The sequence below is a fragment of the Felis catus genome, chromosome C1 (genome assembly GCF_018350175.1).
Source record: "Felis catus isolate Fca126 chromosome C1, F.catus_Fca126_mat1.0, whole genome shotgun sequence".
Lineage (NCBI taxonomy): Eukaryota > Metazoa > Chordata > Mammalia > Carnivora > Felidae > Felis > Felis catus.
Window position 1 is genome coordinate 191,290,450 of NC_058375.1, and position 26,026 is coordinate 191,316,475.

The window sequence follows — 26,026 nt, forward strand, 5'->3', positions numbered from 1 at the left end:
AAAATTAATTCCGCCGTCAAGATTCCCACGCCCCACGTGCGGGTTTGGGGAGAGAAATCAAGACTTTGAAGTTGAGGAAGAACGGACAGAAAACGTTCTCTCGACAAATGCTCAACAGGCAGATGGCGGAATCTGTGAGGAGAAAAGGAAAAAGGCACTCGGGAACCATTGTGGAGAGAGAGAGAAAGGTAGGAGTGGAAGTGGCTACTTGGGCTTAGCAAAGTAAATAAATGAATAAAATAACAAAAGGTAGCGTGAAAGCTTTGGAAGGAATTTTTTCATTTGAGGGAGATTACGAATAATGAAATGCAAACACAGTAGTTAATATGTCCGTTAGCTGGTTTATGTTTTCTTCCGGAAAATGAATAATGTGTTCGAAGAGGAACGGCTTTGCGGGTTATCCTACCTGACTGTCGCTGGGGTGAGCCCCGAGTTTAGAGCCCAGATTCCTTTACCAAACAAACGCTGGCTATCAGATGCTAGATGCGGAACCATATTTATTCCGAGGCCACCAACTTCCTAATCCTCTGTGAGCTCTTCCAAATGAACCTGACAACACTGAAATTTCTAAGGAGATTTACTGCAGCTGTAGCAAATCCCTAATAATAAAAAATTTCCCCAAATGAGTCAGGCTCACAGGACGTAAGTGAGACGTTCTGTGTGAAGTCAGCATGTCATCTGGTGTGTGCCCTTTATGCAGGAAGCCGAGCCACAAGACCTGGTGGTTAACTGGGGCCCGTCCACGGGGCAGATCCCGGGCACTGGAAGTGGGGGCGGGGAGGAGGGGGGGGGACGGCGATTAGCCACCCAACTGTAACTCTGGGTCCCTTTCCCCTCAAGCAAACCTAAGAGGAAAATCTGGTTTTTCTAAGGAGTTTAAGTAAGAGCTGATTACTTGCTTCACAAAAGGATTCACCAGAGGGGTCCTTTAAATGACAAGCTCTAGAAAGAAAATTTATAATGTGATTGATTTATGTGAACCCTTTTCAAAAAATGCATCCCTTCATTCACTCTCTCTGCGTGTGTAAATACGTCGGGATGTATTCGTAGCTGCCAGCATTTACAGGAGAGGACTTGGGGTGGTATATTCACTGAGTAAATTGAGGCCAGCTTACAGCTATGGCGTTTGTTAGGTAACCCCACTTCATCGCTGATTGTGTTAATCCCCTAAATTACTCCATGGGTGATTAGGCAACCAGATAAAACCCTCCCTTTCTAATGAACCGGCCAGTGGGACGTCAGGGCCTCTCTTTGTCCTTTCCAGAAACACTGGCAACAGAAACACTGGAGGTATCTGGTGGTCTTTAAAAAAAAAAAGTGTTTAAGTACTTACCGAGTGTGGGCCATGCCCCTGGCACTATTGTAGGTGACCCAGTGCCGTGTCTCATTTGGTCCCCGCCACGGTTTCGCAAGACAGGTGATGATGGCGGTGGTGATGATGATGAGGGTGTTTACATTTTCATCCGCTGTGTTCTGAGAGCTGGGTTATTTTTCTCAGCTCTCCTACTTTGAAAAAAAAATTCTTTTTTGTTTTATTTTTCCTTTTCTTTTATTCTATTCTGTCTTTATTATTCCTGAAGTACAGTTGACATACGATGTTATGTCAGTTTCAGGTGCACGTCGGAGCGATTCCACAATTGGATACATTCTGCCATGCTCACCGCCGTGGTGTGGTTACCATCTGTCACCATGAAAAAAAAAATCCTAATGGAAGCAGCATTATTTTATATATTTGTGGCTTTTTAAAAAATTCAAGCCCCCTGTAAGCAATTCAGATAATAGAAGAGAACAAAGAAGGAAGGAGAAATTACCAATTATGTCACCACCCATATATATCTCATTACTGTTAATATTTTAGTAGGTAGTCTTTCAGACATTTTTCTTTACGTATATGTAAGAATGTGTATATGTGTGTGTATATGTATATGTTTTTAGCACATGCTTTTTTTTAAATCTATTTTTTAACCTAACAATACAGCATGGCCATTTTCCCATAAGAACAAAATATCTAGACCCACAGCGTTACCTACTATGGCAGTGGAGTATTCCATTATATAAATACAAACCTGATTTACCACCCCCCCATTGGACATTTAGATATGATGCTGTTTATAAACGAACCATCTTTTCACTTTTTTTTTTAGCATTGTTTAATGTTTGTTTATTTTTGAGGGAGAGAGAGAGTGTGAGCAGGGGAGGGACAGAGAGAGAGAGGGAGACACAGAATCTGAAGCAGGCTCCAGCCCCGAGGTGGGGCTCGAACTCGTGAACCGCGAGATTCTGAGCTGAAGTCGGATGCTTAACTGACTGAGCCACCCAGGTGCCCTTCACTTTTGTTTTTCTTATATCTATACATGCACAAGGAGGCATGTACATCTTTGCACAATTGTCTGATTATTTTCTTAGGAAAAAATTCCCAGCAGCAGAATTGCTGGATTAAAGACTTTGTCACATTTCTGCCCAAATGCACTCCAAAATGTTTTAACAGATGTTCGTTCTGCTTATACTGCACCTCTACTCACTTGCTGTATCTCTTCACCCCAGAAATGCGTGTGGGAATACAATAAATCACAACGAACACTCATTGAGCAGTCACTAAACTACCAGGCTGGGTACCGACACTAGATATGGATTAGATTGGTCATTTGAATCTCACAACAACCCTAGGAGGAAGGTTCTAATATCCCATTTTACTGTCATTTTCCCCATTGCTAAGGATCAGAAAGGTTAAGTAACTTGCCTGAAGTCACCCAGCTATTAAGGCTGGATTGAGATCCAAACCCAGTTCTACTTCTGGGATTAGCTGGGGGGTGGAGGCCAGGGGGACGGGACTCTTCCATGCAGATTCATACTTGCACTGCTCTAGGGGAACTCGGTAGTGTCTGCTTTACTGAACACAGCCAGCTTCTCCACCGTTGTGTACCCCGGTCAGGCATCACCATTACTCAGCTGAGAGTGACTGTCCAGCAGCGCTTACCTCAGTGTGGAAATACTAAGGAGGGATTTTCCAGAGGGTTTGGGGAATTTCCTTTGAGAACAAACTAAGTGTCTTTTCACTTTGGTTTTGGAAGTGGGGAGGCACATTTTCAAAGGCAGCAGCATCTCCCAAACTGAAATCGCAGATTCCCCCACCCCCACTGCCTTTCTCAATCTGTAGCTGTCTCTTCAGAGCTCCTGGGGGGGAAACCCTGCCATCTTGTCGTTTCCAGCCTAACCAGCTTCTGTAATTCTTGTGACTGTAGGATTCCAGCCCTCTGGGGTCTCAGATCGCACTAATCCTGGTGCACTCCTTATACTTCCTTCACAGGCCTATTTATCCATAAGTGGCTGTGCAATCCGAAATATGGTTCCTGGGGGCTGCAGGGAGGCCTTGGGCCACTCCAGCTCAAACGAGCCACTTCTACAGGCAGCCAGCTCCCACAGACCCGTGTGTGTGCAGGAGTCTGCAGGCACATCCCAGAGAGAGTAGCTTTTCCAGGCCCTCTCTCTACCCCCCCAGAAAGAAATGTCTTACATGTTGTTTTAACAGATTGATGGAAAATAAATAAACAGGGAGAGACAAGGAAATGGGTGGTTGTTGGTAAATAATCGTGCAGTGGCCAGCAATTTGCGGGGAGCTGGTGGGGAAGGAATGTCCCACCTCTGCCGCTGAGACAGGGATGTTTACTGGGAACCCAGAGGAGGAGCACAGAGTCGGCACAGTGAAGACTGCCGGAGCACCCACCAAGGCTGGATCTGTGTGCCCGTACAGATAAAATGGCACCCATGGTGTGTGTGCCACTCCACGAACCGAGCCAAGGATGTCTTTGAGGTGTCTTCCCCAACCTGGGGCCAGTTTGATTCTATTTGAAATGAGCTCAAGCTTCAGTACAGGGAGGGCAGCCTGCTCAGCAGCTTGCTGAGGCTAATAGTTATTTGCTCATAGACTCTGGGTCCCTGAGGATTCACCCCCTGCTTTTGGAGAAAGGTTTTTATTGCCTTATCTAATATGATGCTGATTCCTTTTAAAAACGTGTTGTTGACGAGACATTGCTGATGTGAACTCTGCAGAGTCATCTCAAGGAGGGAGGGGGCCCATGGTTGGGAGCCTTTGTCACTGACAATTAAAGATAAGGAAAGAGGGGATGACCCAGGAGAAAATGGAAACATGGGAGAGAGGGCAGGAAAGTAAACAAATATCCCAGGACTGTCCCCAGTGTGCCTGGCTCGGTGCCTAGCACCTTACTTATACTTTTCATTCCATCTCCAGCCCAGCCTTCTGAACTGGATATTTTTATCCTCATCTTACCGATGAAGAAATTGATTTCAGAGGGGTTAAGTGACTCTCAGTGATGCAGAGCTAAGACGAAAAGACTAAGATTCAGAGAGATCGTGATGGAAATAAAAGTGGTGCTATGGAAGGAAGGAAAAATGTTTGTTTTGAGATAATTTGATAGAATGATGCTACTGCTCTTATGTGGGCAAGAGATAAGGCCTTAAAACCTAGCCATCCACTGAGGCGCCCATTCTGTTCATGGCTTCAATAAGGCAATGCAACTTCCTATGTCTAGGTTCACCGGTCTATACAAGCAAACCTAAACGCCCTTTGTTTATCATTCTGAAACTCCTGAACATCTGGAAATGGAGGGCACAGGAGCTGGAGTGAGACAATGGTCCCTTTCATCTCCTGAGCGTGATCTTTGCTCATATGTGCCCCTGTGTACCATCCTCACTCAGGTATGACTTCATTGAGATTCGGGATGGGGACAGTGAATCTGCAGACCTCTTGGGAAAGCACTGTGGGAACATCGCCCCACCCACCATCATTTCCTCGGGCTCCGTGCTCTACATCAAGTTCACCTCCGACTACGCCAGGCAGGGGGCAGGCTTCTCCCTGCGTTATGAGATCTTCAAGACAGGTCAGTGTGGTCACGGGTGGAGAGCGGGGAGCTGGGCACCTCCGGGAGGACGGGTAGCTGCCCTCTGTGTCTGGCTGTGGGGCACTGTGTAAGGGAACTGTGTGAGAATCATATGCACATGGATGGAGCCCAGTGAGACGGATGGGAGGGGTTACAAAAGTTGTTGGAGTTGGAAGAGAGGTTCAGGGTGACCCTGGTGACAGCCCAAGATGAAAACCCAGTTTAACTTACGATCCAACTCGAGAGAGTGCTGGGTGCTGCCCGGCAGGCAGGCAAGCATTTGTTTGTGGCACCAAAAGTGTAGGAGGGTCAATTAACTCGAGAACCACTTTCGAAAAGAATTTGATTTCTGTGTGTGTGTTTTTTAAATCACAATTAGATTTCTGTGTGTTTTTTTTCGTGGGGGGAAAGCAAAACTCAGTTGAACGTCCTCTTGATTACTTCATGGTTTAATGTTGCCTTTATCTGGGATTTCATGGGCAGAAGGACATAATCTTTTCAGTATTTAGAGTCTCTAAAGATCTTAGTATGATCCTCCCAGTGGGATCATCCAGTAGCGTTTAAAATCAAATGTGGCTCGTAGGAATCCCCCTTGCTGATCGGTTTTACCCCTTCTACCTGTTGAACCCCTGCTTCCTACATGCAGATACAGCTGCCCCCTGAAAAGCAATCAAAAAGATAGGAGAAAAAGAGACAGAGAACACTTCACTTCTTTTAAGTTGACTGCCCGCTTTCCATGAGGTCCCCCTCAGATTACTCGAGGCCCTGAAAACATGGGCCCATCCTTATTTCCATAACTGGATTGAGCCAACTTTTATTTGTAACTCGCTAGTTCAGTAGCTACGCTGAAGCACTCTAAGCGGCATGCCCTTCCCTCCAGTGTGAGAGCTCATTATCTTGAGGCTGAGCGAAGCACCCTCCAGTTCTCCCCTCACCCCCAGCCTGCTTCCCTGCCTCACGGGCTCCTACCGCATCTACCAGCACGGCCCCTCCTGAGCCTCCGTTTTACAACTTGTAGACAGAGTCTGGTACAAGGGGAGGCTGTCCGCCCTGTCGTCGAGAGGCCCAAGTCCGGCGCCTCTTGAGTTCAGTGTAAGGGGACCTATTCATATATATTTTCTTTTCACTAAACAGTTCTTGAAAGGAAGTGGTAGCTGCTGAAAGCACTTTTTATATCCACTCTGTCTAAATATTTGTCAGATTTGTCTGCCTGAGAGTAAGAACGAAGAATCCAATGAAGGGGCGGGCCGAGGGAACTCTGTCAAGCCATCTCCAAGCCCCAGTGGGAGCACAGAGTGTCCCAGGGCACGAGTCTCACGAAGGCCCGTCTGTCACGGGCTGCCATGCTTCCCACCCACATGAGGTCATAAGGACTGACAGTCTGCGGTGTCCAGTGTCTCGGGGGCTGGTGTGAGGCTCCTGAATACCTCAGTCCACATTCCCTAGAGTCTGACGCAAGATTCAGATCAGTCCGTGCCACCGGCTCAGATGGAACATTCATCATACCCTCTTCTGCTGGGGAGCAGTTGGGGAGAGAGAGCACAGAAAGGAATAAAACACTAGAAGAGGGCAAAACACGCGTGAAGTCCCTCGGCACGTAACCCATGCACAGTAGACGTCGTTGGATGAACATAAGTAAATAGATATGTCGACTGAAAGGAAAACTATAATATGAGGCAGAAGGCGTAAGCACTAAGTAAAGGTACGATTAACGTGCTATGGTTGTGAAAATGAGGGCTCTGTTGAGTGACGTGGCAAGCAGGGGATCCAGGAAGTCAATTAGATAGCAAGGTCACCAGTGCTAAAGCTGTCACTCAGCTCTCCCGTGCTGACAGTGAACGGAAAACAGCTCCAAGCAAGGTCGTCCAGAGAGCTGGCCGAGGGAAGTCAGAACACGGGTGAGCAGGACCATTAAAGTTCATGTCTCTTTCATGCTTCCTGACTTAGTGTTTCACAAGGGATGATGCCGTATTCTCCAGAAAGCCACCGAAAGGATGAATGTTAACCCTATCCATCATGCAGTTTTGATGTTAAAAGTTACAAAATGCACAGAGATAAGGTATCATAACTGAGCAGTACTGTTTTGAGGACAGATAGTCTGCGGATGCCTCGACACCATAGCACCAGCCATGGAAGGTGGCTTAGGCATGGACCAACGGGGCACCCTACTTCAAGGACGAGGACTCCCTAAAGACAGAGGACAGAGGTTCCTGTGGTGGCAGAGAGCCCTGCCAACCACAGCCATATTTCCGGGGAACGCAAGAGAGAAAATGAGAGCCCGGTGGTCTTCTTGGGGGCCACTCTCACCTGCCATCAGGCCTGCCTGAGAGAACAGCCCTCAGCATGAAGGGCAACACTGTGTAAAACACATACATGCGCGGGCTACGAAATTCAAAGCCGAGAAGCCTAGGAAGATGAACATTCTTCCAGATGCCATGCGCTCCCTGCACCCACATTTCCACTGTGGGAGTCCTGGAAGAAAATACACAAAATTTACGTCATCTGCAAAACATGAAAGAAATGCGTGAACATGCCGAAGAAATCCAAACAAACAGCTATGTTTGCTAGTCAGATTCATAGAGAGAGACGGGGCTGGGGGTGGGGGGGAGCGGCGGGGACTGTAAACACAGATACCCAAAATAATGGTACCGAGGACTGTGGAAGCTCAGCTGCCGAATTCTGCTGACAGACACAAACCCGCAATTCAGGTGCAAAAGGGGGACATGTGGCTGGAGTGCAAGGTCCACGTCTCCCCTGAATGAAGTGGTTTCTAAACGCGTCTATATATTACCAGACTGCTCGCATACAAAAGTGCAAACCGAAACAGCTCGCAGACTTAAAGGATCTCGAATTGCCAAATCATGAGCAGAACAGAGAAAGGAATTTTAAAATAACTTAAAAAGTAACATTGGAAACTGAATCACTGGAAAACGTGGGGTTTTGTTGTTGTTGTTCATTCGTTTTCTGAGACTCCCTTGACCAAAGTTCAAGATCAGGTTTTCCTTCCTGGTGCCCAAAGACATCACAGAATCTGAAATCTCTGGGGTCATCCACAGACAGAGAAAACTTGGAGTGCCCCCCTTGCTCCCGCTCCCTGAACTGAATTCACCTTTTGAGGGCAGGCCCAGCTCAGTTTGGATAAATCCACCACCATGTTTTAAATAGCTTTATGCGTGTGGATTCTTCCTTTGCTTGCAGAGTTCTTGTAAAATTTATAGTGGAAAAAGATGGAGTGGGCACTTCTCACACCAGAGTCCTTTGGTATGAAACCATTCACTGCAGCCAAAATCCCCCAGCTTGTGTGGACAATCTTAGCATTGAGTGAACCTGCGTATTTGTTGACTGAGCTATTTTTTTTTTAACCTCTGATGCTTTTAACACATTGCAGAGAAGGATCTTGGATTAGGTAGATGTCTGCAAGACGCCCCTTTCGTCCCAAGATTGTCACCCTCTTGTGAGATCTCTCCCCCACATTTAACATCCAGCTGCCTGCTTTCTGGAACTTTGACCGCAGTCCAAACTATGAGGTGGCACGATTACAGACCGAATGCACCGTTGTAATGGGCAAGTTGGACTGTTCTGTGTAAAAAGGATAAAACTGTCTTTCTTCCTCATTTAAAATAAGCCAGAGAATATACCCATGGATAGCCATGTGTCAGAGATAGATACATATTCTTTTTGGTGTTTTTGTTTGTTTGGTTGGTTGGTTGGTTGTTCTGCCATAAGAATATTATATTGGGGGCACCTGGGTGGCTCAGTCGGTTAAGCGTCCGACTTTGGCTCAGGTCATGATCTCACAGTTCAAGAGTTCGAGCTCCGCGTCGGGCTCTGTGCTAACAGCTCAGAGCCTGGAGCCTGCTTCAGATTCTGTGTCTCCCTCTCTCTCTGCCCCTTCCCCACTCATGCTCTGTCTCTGTCTCTCAAAAATGAATAAGCGTTAAAAGAATATATATCATATTGAAAAATTCTGACCAGTGAAGCACAGGACCTCAGAACCCTGGAAGCTGTGGGTGCTTTAAAATGTCGCATTCTCCGGGCCTGTCTTCGACTCACTAGGTGTCCATTGTGGGCGAATTTTCCCCCATGGATGGGAGGAACCGAAGAAAGATTCCACCAAAAATTCCCCGCTCCTGTGCGGGGGGACGAGGTGGGGTGGGGTGGGGATTCCCCTTGCCCTGAGAAGGAATGACAAGACAGCAAACTTGAGGAGGGAATGTCAGGATGCCTTTTCCGGCTCTGGAAGCCAGTTGTGGCTAGAGAGTTAATTTCCTCCGGCTAAGTGACCCACATGGAGAAGACTGCACAATGGCAATAAACACTAACCTTTTCAAGATTCCTCTCAGCCCCCCAAAGACCGGCCAGCTGGCTTTGCTTTGCCAAACTGCCTCATCCCAAACCATTGAGGAGGCCCTCCGGAGCGTGGGGCTTGGCAGTAAACAAAGCTGGGGCTCAGTGGTAAACAAACTGGGGAAAGGCCGTCCCAGCTCAGCCCTCTGGACCCAGCTGCCCACTGGGCCGCCCGTGACTGACTGACAGAGTGCAGAGCCTCAGAGATGCGGCACTTTAGGGAGCCTTGGGAATGCTGAAAAGGTTAGCTCTCGCCCATCCCCCATCCCCACGCCGCCAGGGCACAGCGCTGGGCTGAAGGCAGAGGTGATGGATGGGCAGGTAGGGATGTTGGAATTTCCGGTCTGATGCTAAAGGAAGTTGCAATCCCCCTTCTCCCACTTATCTGCATGGCACCTTTTCCAAGTCAGACACGCGCGCTTTCCAGAAAGCCGTCATCAATAAAGAGCCTCACGGAGGGCCCTGCTGCAGGAGCCTCGGATAAAGACATCGCTGCGGGCTAAGATCAGTGTATTGACATCACACAGTTATATTTCAGCGGGATCCCCAGAGGACACTTCCTGCCAGTAAACACCTGGTTTATCGAGTATTTCTGTATTTTTTCTTCATGCTTAGAGTGCTTATTATCCTCCTCATAAATCCTGCTAGCTTTTTTTAATTTTAAAATCGGAGCGTAGTGAAATCAATGGCGATTGTCCAGCCTTTACATCCACTGCATTGACTGGCATCGCTTCTGGCCCCGCGCTGCTCCGTGGGCCCAGCGTCCCGGGGCTGGTCGGAAGCCCACGCTGGCCAATGGTGGCTGGGTGAAAGCACACGAGGGCCCTTTTAATGCGACTCCACCTAGAGGCATTAGCAGATCTGGTGGCTGTAATCCTCTTAGAGCTCCTGCTGCCGTCCAAGCCTGCACCGGGATGCGAATGTGTGCGGCATTTAATAAGAACGCCTCCGTGAGTCCCAGGAAAGCAGACACAAGAGCTTCGGAGAAAAAACAAGGCCATCCCTACCACAAAGGAACCAGAAGCCTTCCAAATGTCAATACACTGCCACATTTTTCCAAACTTGCTGCCGGAGCGGCCTTTAACATCCCCAACGCCCTGCTGTGATCCACCAGCTACAAACGTCGATTGTTAATTGTCTGGCCACTACAGAGCAGCTCGTTTTAATATAGTCATGACATGAATGAGACCCGAGCTCCCCTTTGCCCCTCCCCTGAGGCACCTTGGATCTTGGAGGGAGAAGGGGGCACTGGGTTGGCTCTGGGACAATAGGGGCTAGTGTTGAGGTCAGCAATAAATAAGGGGTAACATTGTTTTCCCTGCTGGCAATCAGCAAGCCTTCCTTAAGGATTGAAATAACTTACATTTCTGGAGCGAGCAGCTGAGTAATTGAGAAAGAAGGCTCTGTTCCTCTTTTCAAGAGAATCTCTCTCTTTTTCTCTCTTTCTCTCTCTCTCTCTCTCTCTCTCTCCCTCCCTGTATCTCACACACACACACACACACTTCTTTCTAACCCCCCTCCACTCCCCAACCCCTCAATTGCTGATCTTACTGTATTATGTAGAGCACGCCAGCTCTCCTCCCCTAATTTCTCTCCTAAAGAAAAGTCTGGCTTAAAGGCTTGAGACGTGGCTGTGAAGAGTATGTTGCTTCAAGGGCCACTCCAGTGAAAACAAAAACGTCACGAGTAGGGGGATTGGGGCTCCAACATGTAAATAACCCATGTGACAGAGGCAGGAGAGAAAGGCATGTTCTTCTCCTTTCTTCATGCTACAGTTCTCTTTTACATACAGGCTCCGAAGACTGTTCAAAAAACTTCACAAGCCCCAACGGGACCATTGAATCCCCTGGATTTCCCGAGAAGTACCCACACAACTTGGACTGTACCTTTACCATCCTGGCCAAACCCAAGATGGAGATCATCCTGCAGTTTCTGACCTTTGACCTGGAGCACGACCCTTTGCAGGTGGGCGAAGGAGACTGCAAATACGATTGGCTGGACATCTGGGACGGCATTCCTCATGGTAAGTGATGTCGCTGTCACGAGACCCTTCTCAGGAGCTTCGCCTTTGCCTGTGAATTGCTTTAGTAACGATAAAAGAGAGAGAGAGAGAGAACAAAGACTTCAAAGCTCCTTAGGGTTTGTGTATGACCCATGATGACTTTCTCTTCGTATTCTTCACCAAGGATGATTTCAGAGAAATTGCAGGAAGGCAGTTTCCTTTCTTGGAGGTATTTTTCTGGAGAAGGATAGGAGGAGAGTGAGTAGATACTCGGATGAGGATGAGAAGACCTATCGGTAGTGTTCTTTTCTGCCCCAAGTTGTCAGGATTTCCAGAGAAAGTGACTCAGTGACCACTATGCCCCAATAGGAGGCCAGAGCCAGACTGACTAGGTTTGAATCCTGGTTCTGCTCTGAGCAGTTCTGCAACCCTGGGTAGGTCACTTAAACTCTGTGTCTTATGTGTATACATAAACTGTTTTCATCACCATTATTATTACTATGATTTTACTATTATTAATACAATCACAAATATCAAAAAGGTGCATCACCCAAGGCCCAGAGGAACTGGTGCTTCTCAGGGGGAGACCAACATAGGTCTTGAGCAGAATCTGTATTGGTGAAGAAACCAATTGTTCCTTTTTGTAGTCAGTATTAGTGTTTTGCACTATAAGGGAGACTTGATGGCTAAGCAGTTTCATTTCCTGAGAAAAGCCTAGGACTTAGTCAGAAAACTCAGGTTTGAGTCACAGCTCTGTTATTTCCTAGCCATATGAACATGGAAAAGTCACGTGACCTCTCTGAACCTCAATTTATTCTTCTGTAGAACAGGCATTATAATGACAGCTTTCTGGCCCATCCCTGAACAGAGGGAGAGAACAGAATGAAGCCAGGTCAGGGAAAGTACGGTTGACCTTTGAACAATACTTGGACTGCCTATGCAGTTGAAAAATCCACACATTACTCTGAGTCCCCAAAAACTTAACTGCTAATAGCCTACTGTTGACCGGAAGCCTTACCAATAACATAAACAGTCAATGAATACATATTTTATATATTATGCGTAGCGTACCCAGTCTTCTTACAATAAAGGAAACTAGAGAAAAAGAAAATGTCATTAAGAAAATCATAAGGAAAAGAAAATACATTTACAGGAGCGTACTGTATTTCTCCAAAAAAAAATCCACGTATAAGTGGACCCACACACTTTGAACCCGTGTTGTTCAAGGGTGAACTGTACTTTTTAATGTCCAGGAAAACTACTTACGTGTTGTTCTTAAGACCTATTTTTGGTCATTCTTTTATGCCAAGGCATACCCAAAGGATGCTCCATGGAGTGACTGGTGATTGTGGCAAGTGCAAATGTATCGAAAATGGAGTTTGACCTTCCCATGTCTACTGACTTGTCTTTGTCTTGCATGTCCAGTCGGCCCCCTGATTGGCAAGTACTGTGGCACCAAAACACCCTCTGAACTCCGTTCGTCGACCGGGATCCTCTCTCTGACCTTTCACACAGACATGGCGGTGGCCAAGGATGGCTTCTCTGCACGCTACTACCTGGTCCATCAGGAGCCACCAGACAGTGAGTTGGGCAGTTGGGAACCTCTGTCCTGTCCTTCCATCAGGGCTGTGAGGACATGTAATGAAGACAGACTGGCCTCTGGGAGAGGAGAGGGCAGTTCTCCAGAATTTATAGTAGCGTCTGAGTTCAGGGAATGGGGGCTATATCTTCTTGCTAGGCAGAGATTAATGAAAATAGAACAGATGTCGACTGGGTACTCCTTTCTTTACAAAGTACGTATGTGTACCAAGAATTAGTTATTCCCAGAGTAAGTCTCAGAACCATCGCAAGCCTCAGTTTTCCCATCTGTGAACGGAAGGGAGGTTAGTGAGGACGTCTCTATAGAGTCCCCTACCCTGTGCTAACATTTTTTGAGCCTGAGGCTATTTTTCTCCCTCTCCAAGCCTCAGTGGCCATTGTCAGAAAACTGAGTAATTTTTACACCTCTCTCATATAAATATATATATATATATGTATATATATATATATATATATATATATATATACATATATATATATATATTAAACATCTCTGGCCCTGGGTAGAGCTTCTCTCACTAGACTGGTACACGCTTGCACTTTCACTGCACGCTTCCAGTATACACAGTTCCAGTTCCCAAGCTTCTGCTATGTGCCAGGTGCCGTGCAAAGCATAAAGTGTACCTCTGGCTCCAGCTGCCCTGGAACTTCCCATCCAGGCCGTGAGTCTCCGGCCTCCATCAACGTTTACTCCCACCTCCTGAATCTTCACATCAGCTCCTCTGGGATGTGTGCCCCACATGTGCTGCCATTTCCACTGAGAAACCCAAAGGATAACTTTAAGTACTAAAGATGTACTTGAAGGCTGCTTGGAGCTGGGGAAATCGTGCCACGGTTGTAGACAGCTTATTGCGTGCCTACCTACGCACATGGCAGCCTAGCCTGCTGGAAAGGTGATGAGTTTTGTTCTCGGTTTTGCTTTTGCGCTTCTTCAAAAAGCCCATGAAGATTGAGTGACAGGAAAACAGTATTGCAAATTGCACCAGGGTCTGCAATGGGCCAGTTCAGTCACAGAGCTAGAGAGTGGATTTGATAGCTGAAAAAACTGCTGGTCTTTATCAGACACGTGCACACACAAATAGTGACCAGTGCCTGTGGTATCCGTGGGAAGGACAGCAATTGAGCTAATGGTGCATGGCCAGACTCAGTGACTTCTGGGTCCATTTGCCCAAGCAAGTGGCTCAGGGGAATGGAGTGACACACCTGTGCTCGTGGAGAGGTGTCCCAAAGACAGGCATTTACTGCTTTGCGATGTCTGTCTTCTGTGCCAGAACTCGAGACAGTTGAGTGAAAGAGAGAAGCAAAAGTGCCTCCTGGGTGTTTACTAATAAAGCAAGCTTCCCACGATGTATCAGCCCACCCAGATTGCCACGGGTCTATCACACGTTTACCTGTATTTCAATATCGGTGCATCTGGTGTCTGTGAGCATCCGTAGCCTGCGGCACCAACAGTTCTTGTGCTTTAGATTGTATTTTTAATTTGTATGATGATTCTTATTTACCCACAGCCTGACTTCTTTTAGGTCCAATTTAGTTTCTTTCAGACCCAGAGGGGTTGTCAAAGTCTGTGACTTGGCAGGGTTGTTTTTTAAAATGCAAGCGTATAATGAGGTCTTTAAGATGAGCGAGTTCCTGCAAGGACTTGCCCCTAAGAGGGAGCAACATTTTCAGAGTCCCGGGGGTTCGAGGCTGAGAGACATAACTCTGCCTTTGACCATCTCCACTCCCCAGACTTCCAGTGCAATGTCCCTCTGGGAATGGAATCCGGCCGGATTGCCAATGAACAGATCAGTGCCTCATCTACCTACTCTGATGGAAGGTGGACACCCCAGCAAAGCCGCCTCCATGGTGACGACAATGGCTGGACACCCAACTTGGATTCCAGCAAGGAATATCTCCAGGTACTCACTCAGATGTACTAGAGGGTGTGCAGAGGACACGTGTGTTGGTGGACAAGGGAGGTGGCTCCTTGCCTGGAGTGGACAGAGGACACAAAGAAAATAAACACAGCCTACTCGAGAACCCCGTTCATCCATCCATCCAAAAACACAGGTGCCAGGCATGAATAGACTTAGCCAGGTGTTGTGCTAACTACTGGGATAAAATGACAAGATGGACACTGCCGCTGCCCTTGTGACACTTACCAGGCCTCGGAGAAGTTGTTTGGCCTGGGTGCTATTTGCCTCTCAGTAGAGATATCCATGGAACATTCTATAAACAGTTCCAGATCTTCCTCATTCTTGGCAGAGGGAGGCATCAGAGACTTGGTAGGGGGAGGGCGTCTTCCTAAGGGCAGACTTGAGTCGCTAGCTGAGCATGGCAGCCTCTCATGATCTTTGCTACTTGGAGGGAGCCCTGCCAGGAAGGTTTTGCACATAGCTATCAGAGAAGATAGAACACATGGGAAAATGTCACTACCGGGAATGAAACTCTAGTTGCCCAGATGCTCTGCGGCATCTTTTCAGACTATTGTTTGCCTTCCTTCTGAATAAGACTTGCAGTTTGTGTTGAATAATCACCCTGAAACTACAGGCTGGTCCAGCTCCCATCCCCCAGGGAAGAGCAGCTTCTGGGTCCATGCTAGAGCAATGACTGCTTTTATGACACACACACCAGACGGCCTTGTGACCCATTGACAATCCTGTCCTAGTTCTGATGTGACACAGTGACCTCCGCTCTGAGAAGGATGTTGTGGAACAGGCAGCAGGAAAGGGAGAAGGGCTACTTAGAAACTTCCAGGGAGTCCACAGAGGTTCGAACAGCACAGTCCTCCGGCCATTTTGTAACTGTGTCTCCTCTGCCTCTCCAAAAACCCTTCTGATCCTGCAAAGCTTCCAGAACGCTCTCCTTTATAATCAATGTCCCATTGATTTCACTCCTTATTTTTGGGCCTCAATCATAAACTTTCTCTTATTGCTATCCAGCTGTCTGTCAAACACATATGCAGCCCCGCATACTTCTTTTGAATTGCTTACTATGCTGAGCACATAGTAAGTAGCCAATAAATGCTTCCTGACTCAAATTTTACCAGCGAGTGCTAGCTAAATTTTGATCACACAGAGGTTGCCATTAAGAAACGCCGTGGCCAGCAAAGGAATGGCATTCCTTTGGGTTTTTTCCAAAGCAATTTCCAAATGGGTTTGGCGTTGTGGGGAGAAAGGTGCCTCCAAATGTCGGCCATCTTCCTCATCAAGCGAAAGGTCAGGACTTGGTGCATAAGCCTAATTGCTTGGGCAGACTCTGCATGCCCTTTGACCCTTCAGTGACCTGAGTGACTAAATACACAATGGATTGAGGGACTGAGGGCACGGGAGGCAAAGCAGCCCTGAGCTGAGACGCTGCAACAAGGGTGTCATAAGTGAATTGGACTGGACTGGACTGGGGTGGAGTGGGCGGAGCGGCGTGGATTTAGCCATTGTTCCTTTAGAATAGCATCTTCTTTTACTACTTAAGGCGGGCTGTAGTCCAGTAAGAAGGGGTCACAGTTCTAGATGTTCAAGGATCCCTTTAAGATGAACTGACTACCGTCCATTCAGATTTGCAAAGAAGAGAAAAGCAGAAAAATAATCAAGTTACAGTTTCAAAGGTGTCCAATCCAGTGTCCAATAAGTCGAGATTAACCGTCCAGCTTGGAATTGCAAACTGATAACTGATCGCGCTGATTCTGAGGGAATCACAGACACGACTTGTAAGCCGGGTATTCCGTTCGTGTCCTTTGAAGCAAAAGCAAGATGCTGCCCTCCTGTCAGGAGCTGCGGCCCCCTCACTCCTCTTCTGCTCTCCCTCAGGTGGATTTGCACTTTCTAACCATGCTTACAGCCATTGCCACGCAAGGAGCGATTTCCAGGGAAACCCAGAATGGCTACTACGTCAAATCGTACAAGCTGGAAGTCAGCACGAACGGTGAAGACTGGATGGTGTACCGGCATGGCAAAAACCACAAGGTAAAACCCAGATCCCCACCTCAAAAGCACGCTGGGGTGGTGCAGGAGGCTTGGGACAAGAGGAGCTTCCAGCTGACCCCACAGAGGGGAGGAGGCCTTGTTCCGTGAGGTTCAAATAATTGATGGAGGCGTGGGAGGCGGTGGCCCTGAAAATATCCTTTCTTATGCGAAAGCGATTGGAAAACGCGGTTTCTCCGACAGCCGGGCTGCTGTTGCATGTCGCACAGCAGAGAGAGAGTGAGCAAGCTTGCGGAGTGCTCTCTGACTGCAAATGAAGGAGAAAATGCGTTCCCAGTCCGCGCCTCCCTACACAGGATTCATTGAGCATTTATGGCCTGAGTCCCTTCCACATGCTGGGTTAACAATCACAAAGCCACATGAAACTGTAGTTCAGGAGTTACCGAGGTCTGGAAATGAAAGGGCACAAATCCTGAGAGGGACTCACAATGTCCCGAAGAAGAAAGAGGACAATAAATAATGAGGAGAAATTCAGTTTGTCAGGGATGGGATCTGAACTGGCAATCACGCTTGGCGGCAAGGCATTGAATTCTCGCAGCTGGTGTCTTCAGTGTCTGTGGCCCCCAGAGGTGTGGCCGTGTGGGTGACGTGGGGTTTTTGTTGCGCACAAGGATGAATGCTGGCGCTCGGCTTACTTAGACACGTGGCATTGTGCCGGTGAGCGGGCCCGGGCCGGCACTGGTGATACACCGCTCATAAGGTGCACGCAGCGTATGGGGGCTTATTGGAAGTGGCTGGTGGTCTCACCTGGGCGGGGGGAGAACACGGTCATGCGCTGGCTCCCAGCTCTAGGAGGAGAGTGCCTATCCTTCCCTGAATGGAAGTGGGGACAGGCAAAGAGACCCTCCTCTTTAGCGCTACGGTTCCCCTGTCTGTCACGCTGTGAATGATCAAAATGGGACACATGGCACCACACCTAGAGAGGCCACAGATCGTTTGCAAACACAGCCTCCTTGTCTCCTACCACTGCCCCGAGGCTGCTTGCCCTCGCTGGGGAGACTGGAAACCTTGAACCGAGAAAATGCTCCACTGTAATGTCGGCACTGATTCGCTCTGGAAATGTGAGTTTTTAAGGCAGTGGATTTTTTTTTTTATTATTAAAATTGCCATAGTAACGTGGCACCATTCATCTGAAAATCACAGCTTCTAGATATTACCAGGTGTCACACACACACACACACACACACACACACACACACTTTCCTCATTTGACGAATAGGGAAAGTGAGGTAGTTAATTGGAGGACCTCCTCACCTTAACATGTTCAACCAGGTCTGGTTTCTCACTGACTTTGTTTATTTCAGTTGCAAATATCACTTGGAAATGGCAAGCCGGAGCTGGCACTGGATGCTAGGTGCATGGGCTGAGTCCTCTCCCCAACCTACTCTTTTTCATGCCTTCTCTCCCCACCCACCCTGCTCAATAAGAAACTGGTGGAACCTAGAAGCTGAGCCAGGCAGGCGAGGGCCAGCGCTGAGTCGGAGTGGGTCCTGAGGGAGAAGGAGGAGTTTCACCTGACAGCCTCCCTGTCCAGGCGCAATGACTAAGCAGCGCTGGCCAGAGGGATACTGTAGCATAAGCTGATTTTAAAAGCACGCAGATGGACTGGGATGCTATTTAAAACACTATTTGTAGGAAATCTGCTTTCGGAAATACCTTAGCACTGCACATTTTGACAGAATGCTGTCCTCCCTGGCTTTATCCCTGGTATTCATTCTGCGGGGAAGCTATTCCTGAGAATTGAATTTAGCTTTCTGGGCTCCTTTGGAATCAGTCTCAACTTTTTCATATTGGATGCATTATTCTCTCTCTCTCTCTCTTTCTCTTCTCACCCTTGGCTAAATTTCTTTGCCCAGGAGCCAAGGGGTAATTTCATTTTCGTTTTGTTGTTGTTGTTTAGTTTTTTAGTGAATCCGTCCTGCCCACATAAAAAGTGCTGGGGCAGAGGAAAAGCCCCTTCCCTTCCCCATTAGATAATTCATTCTCTGGCTAACCTAGAAGGAGGCTGGAGAATGGAAAGCCTGCCAATAAGGCGTCACCCCCTCCCCACGCTCCCTTGCCCCACCGCGGGTGTGGTGGGTGACGAGGGAGACCTGCCCGTCCTCCCCTCCAGGGGTGATCTCTGCTGCTCCCCCATTAGCAGATCCGTCTCCCAGATGTCTGTATTTAACGTGCAGATTCCGCACCGTTCGTGGGGCGTCGGCGCGGCTCTCTGGGCTGTTCGGGTTGAAATAGCTGAGTGAACCGTGCCAAATAGATTTGTCAAGTCTGCTGCAGTTTGATTTGATGCCATGAAGGGGAGGGGGGTGAGGAGGGGCGTCGGGGGCAAGAGGGGGAGAGGCTTCGTCTGGGTCGGTCGCTACCACTGGGTTCCTCTTTGCAGCCGCTGGATGGATGGTGGGCGCCACGCCAGGCCGGCCAGTACCGGGTGGTGGGCTTGAAAGCACAATTCAGGACCTGTGAGCGAAGCATAGCAGAGGGGAAGGCGGAGGCTGTTCTGCTCCACAGTGCGGAGGGAGGGTTTGCAGACGCAAGCCCGCGCGCGGGGTGTGAGGAGGGGATGGTGCCATTGGGGGCAGAGATGTGGGAACTTGATTTCCATTCCTGGGTCCCCGTCAGCACCAACACGGTGTGCCAAAGACCAGGGAATCGGGGAAATCGGAGAAAAACAAGATGAAGGAGTGCTGGCGGTGGTGGGGGATGGCTATGCTATCTCCTTGCTACACACCGTTTACAGTTTGGACCCAGACCGGGCTGAGGCAGGGCCGGGGCCTACAGCCGAACGACTCTTGTCCAGGAAGTGGGGACCAGGGAGCTCTTTCCAGCCTCCCTCGGCCTCTGAGCAGCCTCCTCTTTGTCTCTTCCCACCCAGTAGGTCGTGAGGAGGTTGCCTATGGGGGAGGCATTCCGCTATCGTGGGGGGTATTGCGAGCATCCTCCTGGCAAAACACAGCCGACTTACGCAGGCCACATGTACTGCACATCCCCAAATCCTTATCCAATTACACATGCCATAAATATATGGAACCTATGATTTTCCTATAGGGTGGGCCCTCCTCATGCATATTTATGGCGTAACCACAAGGCAGAGAGCTTGTCCGCCTGATGGAGCCCATATCCAGCCCATGTGCTCCCTTAGATTATACAAATTGCTTCAGATCTATTTCTTCAGAAACCACAAGTAGAAAACGACTGCTTTTGGTTTCGCCAGCTATATTAATAACACCCCAAACATTGACATAGTGTTGTAAATACGGTATTAGAAGGTTCGTGTACGTGCCTATAATTATAGGCACAATCATGTGCACACAAACCAAGGGAGGGGCATAGAGAGAGATGGGAGTAGCTGGGGGCATGAGGCCTTGGCCAGGACCCCACTTACCTCTGACTTGCTGATTCTGGGAGTGTGCACTGGAGGGAATGAGACCGAGACTTCTAGTGTCAGGGCAGAGGGACAGAGGCCAGTGCCCTTATATGTCTAAGCAAAAGCCCTCGCCTGCCTTCCTCCCCTATTTGGTAAGCGTGGGCGTCTCCTTGTTGACATAGCCCCAGTTACCTTGCTCTTAGTCACAATGCTACTGGCTGTTCTGATGTACTTGGAAGAAATCTGGGCTCAAAGAGAGAGTCTGTGGGGGTGCTAAACATATCTTGATGGCCAGACTGAGGATGGGAGGGGGAGGACAGGGATGAGGTCCAAGCATTTTCAGAATCACCCTGTAATGAGTGGTGGAAACGCACGAAGCTCGTCATACTAATGCAATCGTGGCCGCCAACGGGATCAGAGAGCCTCCAGGTACCACCTCATTCGCTTCAGAATGTGGCACTGTTTCAAAGACTGGAATCGCAGCTCTTAAAGTAATTTGCCCCAGGATGTGGGGAACCATGGAGTCCCCGTGAAAGGCACCTGGTCATGGGGCTTTGATCTCTAGGAGGGTGTTCCCAGCAATCTGATCTAGGCCTGGCCGTCGTCTTGGATCCAGAGGGAAATCAGCTTCCTAGATGTTCAGTCTAAGGGTCTAGAGGTGTGCATATTCCTGGAGAGCCTCCATTGGTTTTGAGATCTGAAGTCGGGCTCAGACAGCGTGACTCAGCACGGCAGGCTCTTGGAGTTACATCACAGATGGGCTGCATCCTAGAATCTTGAAGATGGAGTTGCTTTGCATTTGATTCGACCATATCCCTTCAAGACACTTAAACACCTCACTTCGAAAATTCTCTGCCCTATATTTATTTTCTGGATTAAAACAAATGACTTCGAAAGCCACTTGAGAATTTAAAACCGTCTGAAATTATCAGAGACTTAGGAGGAGAGAGAGTGGTGTCCTGAAACCAAACCCCCCAAATCAGTCGGCAAACGGAACCACGCGGCGTCTATTTTCAGATCCCCTTAGATGATGCACTGTGTGACCTTGGAAATTTCTCTTCATGGCTCCGTGCCTCAGTGTTTCCGCCTGCCCAAATGGAATGGTGCTGCGGCGGCTCTTGGCAGAGCACCTTGGGATCTGTAGATGGAAGGCTGTCTGCAGGTGGAAGTAATGTATTAGACCCACAAAGCTCTTCTTGAGCAGAAGCAAGTTATCAGTTTAAAAAGTAACAAGGCCCCATGGGATATCTATCTGCCTCCTTTAAGATCGGAGGTCTGGAAGGGACCTGATAAGTCACCCAGACCTTTCCCTGCATCTGATGGGCCCTGTGCTGGAGCTGCCTGAGACGAACGTTGCCCTCCTCGGCTCCAGTCTTCTGTGAGGGATGCAGTCGTTCCCCTAATTAACAACTCACAGTTTTCAAAAAATACCTTTTTTTTTTTTTTTTTTTTTTTTTACCTCCTGGCGGATGACTGCATTCCCCTTATCCTTTTCATTGTAGTTTTTGTTTATTGTGTATGAGACGATGACAATGACACAAGCTGTCAGCTGGGAAATAGCCTCAGCCTTCAGCAGCCATGCGTATGGTTGCCTCGTCGAACCAGGGTTGCGTATATTCCGAAGAGAGCCGATGCCCTTCCGAAATTCATGTCCCCCGGTTTCTCTGCCCCCTTCAGTTATAACTGAGAAGAATCCAGGGCCCTACGTAATTAAGTTTGTCCCTTATCCATTTGCCATGGGATGAGCTCAGACCCTTAGCCTCTCCACTTAGGAAGCCCAAGGGAAAATGTCATTACACATAAGCTTGGAACCTTTTTTCTATCAGGCTCCTGTGGCCGGCTTCACCCAACTCCCACGGGTGCTGAATTGTCTCTGGGAGCTGAGGCCAGCCTCCCTGGCGCTTACGATGCTCCCTGCCAAATTCCCAATGCCTTCCATCTCACTGCTGTGCACTGAGGCCAGTGGGACAGAGCGAGTGAGCAGGGCTTATAAAAGGGTGTAGTGATTCTGCTGGGGCTGGAAAAACTCTCTTTGCCCTAACTCCAGCGTCTCTAGATGAGCATTGGAGTGAACACCTCATCTGGTAGGTTGTCGGGTTCTTTGCCATCACCATTTCCCTGCTCTGAGATTTGCTGAGATTCCGCTGGAAGAGGAATGCGGTTGGCAGAGAGTCTCCGGAGCCTGACTCCCATACCCTTTCACGCTCTCTTCTGCCCACCTGCAAGTTAAAGGCACCTTCTCAAAAAATGTGACAATGTGAGAATGCCTGTGTTTCTCTCCTGACCTTCCCGGGAGGACATTGGCCACTCCCTTTCATTGCTCTGATGCTATACTCTCCCCCACACCATCTCTCCTCTAGCCCCAAATCCCTGAGCTGCCCTCCCCTCCTCTTCTCCTTGGTGCTTTCCTGTCTCCAGTCCCAAAACCCTAATCCTGTTAGTATGCTGTGTTCCAGGGCTCGGCGTCTCGATGGGGGTAACATAATCCTGCAGTAAATCTAACGGGGACCCACAAGGCACACACAGATGGGATGCACACGTCCCACCCACCTCCGCCCTCACCCTCAGGAAGAAACCGGCCTCCCCCGCCCTCCACCCCATGACATGTCCCTGCTCCTCTGTCTTCTCCTTTGCATCAGCAGAGCTGCTTGATGACAAAAACAGCCCTAAGTGAAGGAGCAGGAGACAGGAGGGCATCATGGTCATAAATGAGCATTTGGTGGTTAAGGAATTTTCTCTGCCCTGCCCCCCTTCTTGCCCTCCCTTGAAGTCTCCCCCAGTTCTCTCTCATATCTGTATATGTGTACACATCTATATGAGACACATCCCTTCTGACTCTGTGTCTGGCTAAGTTCCCACATCCACTAGAATGAAAGCAGCTTAAAAAAAAATTTTTTTATAGTCTTTAAGGAGGAGTTTTAAGAGAGAATTGTCAGGGCCATGATTTACAAAAAGGAAAAAAAAAAAGTGTCCATTACCTTAACATCGTTGTCCCCGAGTGCAACAGCCCCCCTACCCTGCCCCCCACCCCTTGCCTGTTTGGTGCAACAAATTAATTAAACAGGATGGTGTTCATTGATTAACAATTTATTTTTATGTGTAGGCCCGGTGGCTGGTTTTAGAGAAGATGCCAGGGAAGAGGGTGGGAGAGAGCAGACAGGCCTTGGGTTCTGCAGTAAGGATGAGTCCATTCAGTTGTTTCAGAGAGAAATTTTTAAAATCTGCCACTGGTTTCCCCAGTTTCTGCCCTCCGTTCCTGCCACCTCTCCCTTCTGCCTGCTTTGTTCTCCTCCTCCTTGAGTGTCCGTGCCAAGTAGATTGAAAAGGAGAACTTTGGATGCAATGAAACATTTATTAGCGGAGAGAAATATTTATTTTAAAAAAAGGGGGGAAGAAGAAGAACGTCTCCTGCACAATTTCTACCTCAGGGCTCCAGCACTGTGTTGCCTTTGAAAAATTGCCTGCTTTCTTTGCAGTCCCTGGAGCTGGCCACGTTCAGATACTTACGGCAAAATCGGAATAAACTGTAGGTCATGCCATAGGTAATGAAGAGACAGGCGTGTGCAGACTGAATACCGAAGCCCTACCTGGATGGGAGACGGTGCACATGACGAGAGCCCGCGTGTGTCAACTATAGGGCCTGCCTGCTTGAGGAAGGTTAAGCAGCCGGCTCACACCGCGAGCCTGCACCTTATCTCTCTGCCAAGAAGCTCAAAGCCTGCCATGGACGTGAAGCATCCACGCCGTCCCGGGCACCTGAGTGCTGATGGCAGAGATGAGGGGGGCGACGGCGAGGGATGTGGGCCTGGCAGGAAACACCCCTGCCCAGAGAGGCCTCCACCTGGCCAGCACTTCACCTGTTCTCAGCTTTGCTAGAGTCACCGCATACTCTTAAAAGAAGACTTAAGGACAGGTCAGCGGGGAACGGTGGCTGTAACAAGAAAGGGGATGAAAAACAGAGAAGAGATGACCTCAAAACCATCAGGGATGCCTTCCGGCTAGATATTTCCTATTAGATCACATATATTATTTTCTTTCATTTCACGTGCTGGTATACTCCACGCCTTAGGAGCTCGTAGGCATGGTCAAAACATGTTGGTTTTCTCTTCCTGGGTGGGGTATAGAAAGTAACCATGCTGGGATGTTGGGTGGCAGCCAAGTTAACTGGCAGGTGCCCCCTCCCCCCAGAGGCGCAAATCAGAAAATCTTTGCAGTGCTGCTGGTCTCAGATTCCGTCTTACTGCAAGTAAACCAAAGGTCTCAAGAATCAATTGGAAAGTGTTGGATTATGTTCAGAATTCAGCGAGGCACCAAATGGATTATCCAAACCACTTTGTGCCCTGAATTCCTTTTTAAACTTGGTTTACAGGGATGCACTTGAAGGAATCTATGTGTTCAACACACACACACACACACACACACACACACACACACACACACCCTTTAATAATTACATCAATCAATGCTATCCTTACCTCTTAAAAAAACTAGGGATACACTAGTTGTGCATCCCTACTTGAATACGCTTCTGGTTTTCTTTTGGGGTGGTAAAGCAACCATATTAGCACTTTTCTTTTATTTTTCTTAAATTTTTTTAACGTTTATTTATTTTTGAGAGAAAGAGACAGAGCATGAGGGGGAGACACAGACTTGGAAGCAGGCTCCGGGCTCTGATCTGTCAGCACAGAGTCCGAGACGGGGCTCGAACTCACCAACCGTGAGGTCATGACCGGAGCTGAAGTCGGGCGCTCAACCGACTGAGCCACCCAGGCGCCCCAGTTTTTCTTTTAAAATTAACAAAAACGGGGGCGCCTGGGTGGCGCAGTCGGTTAAGCGTCCGACTTCAGCCAGGTCACGATCTCGCGGTCCGTGAGTTCGAGCCCCGCGTCAGGCTCTGGGCTGATGGCTCGGAGCCTGGAGCCTGTTTCCGATTCTGTGTCTCCCTCTCTCTCTGCCCCTCCCTGTTCACGCTCTGTCTCTCTCTGTCCCAAAAATAAATAAATGTTGAAAAAAAAAATTTTAAATAAATAAATAAATAAATAAATAAATAAATAAATAAAATTAACAAAAACGTATACCATCTGCGACATCCAGCTTTTAAAACAGACGTTATCATGTTATCACAGTTTGATGATCTGGGTGTCTTATGCTTACCTGGGCGTGTACCATATACTGACGATCCACTGATGCTTCTCAGCATTATGGACACCTTACTGTCAAGTTACGACCTCGAAGTGGGACGTGAGAGTCAATGGCTGTTAGAACTTGAACCCTCCCCTTTGAACAGAGACCCATTTGTCACTTGTGATGTAGCTTTCACTGTAACATCTGTCCTGGGTGTTGTGCAGGCATTGGAGCCAGCAGGGAGGGCTGGTAGACTTTAGCGTTCACCTGCAAGCCTGTTATTGAGTTTATCTTCCTGAAGGAGAAACCAAGGTATCTAAGGATTATTGATTTGCCTATAGTGATTCAGTGAGTCGGCAGGGAGTAGGGAATAAAACCAATTTCCTGGCATCATTTCCCATGCACACAACCCCTTACCTTGCAGCGCCTAGACGAGATGCCAAGAATCCATCTCAGAGAATTTGATCAGAAAACATATGAAGGGTGATTCTGAAACCACAGAAGCATTGAGAAAGTCATAAAGATGTATAATATATGATAGCATTTACCAGCTATAAATAGGAAGATGCAGGGAGAAAAATAGAGACCTTGTAAATCCATTGGGTCAGGAGAAATAGAAACTGCTTAATATTTCATTAAAAATGGATTTTCATAAATTGCACTTTGATATCTTTGGGTGCAAGACAATATGTAAGGACTAAGGTGTTGTTATTCATTACTTTTCATTATT

At 48.2% G+C, this 26,026-nt stretch overlaps 1 protein-coding gene across 5 annotated transcripts in view; it reads left to right on the forward strand.

Moving 5' to 3' along the window:
- Window positions 1-26,026, forward strand: part of NRP2 (neuropilin 2) — a 116,910-nt gene that overhangs the window by 30,528 nt on the left and 60,356 nt on the right. For all 5 annotated transcript variants that reach the window (XM_045034364.1, XM_045034365.1, XM_006935486.5 and 2 more), the window contains exons 3-7: window positions 4,717-4,898; window positions 11,038-11,268; window positions 12,673-12,828; window positions 14,578-14,747; window positions 16,635-16,790. In XM_045034364.1, the coding sequence (XP_044890299.1) occupies window positions 4,717-4,898; window positions 11,038-11,268; window positions 12,673-12,828; window positions 14,578-14,747; window positions 16,635-16,790 (895 nt within the window). The remainder of the gene's footprint in view (window positions 1-4,716; window positions 4,899-11,037; window positions 11,269-12,672; window positions 12,829-14,577; window positions 14,748-16,634; window positions 16,791-26,026) is intronic.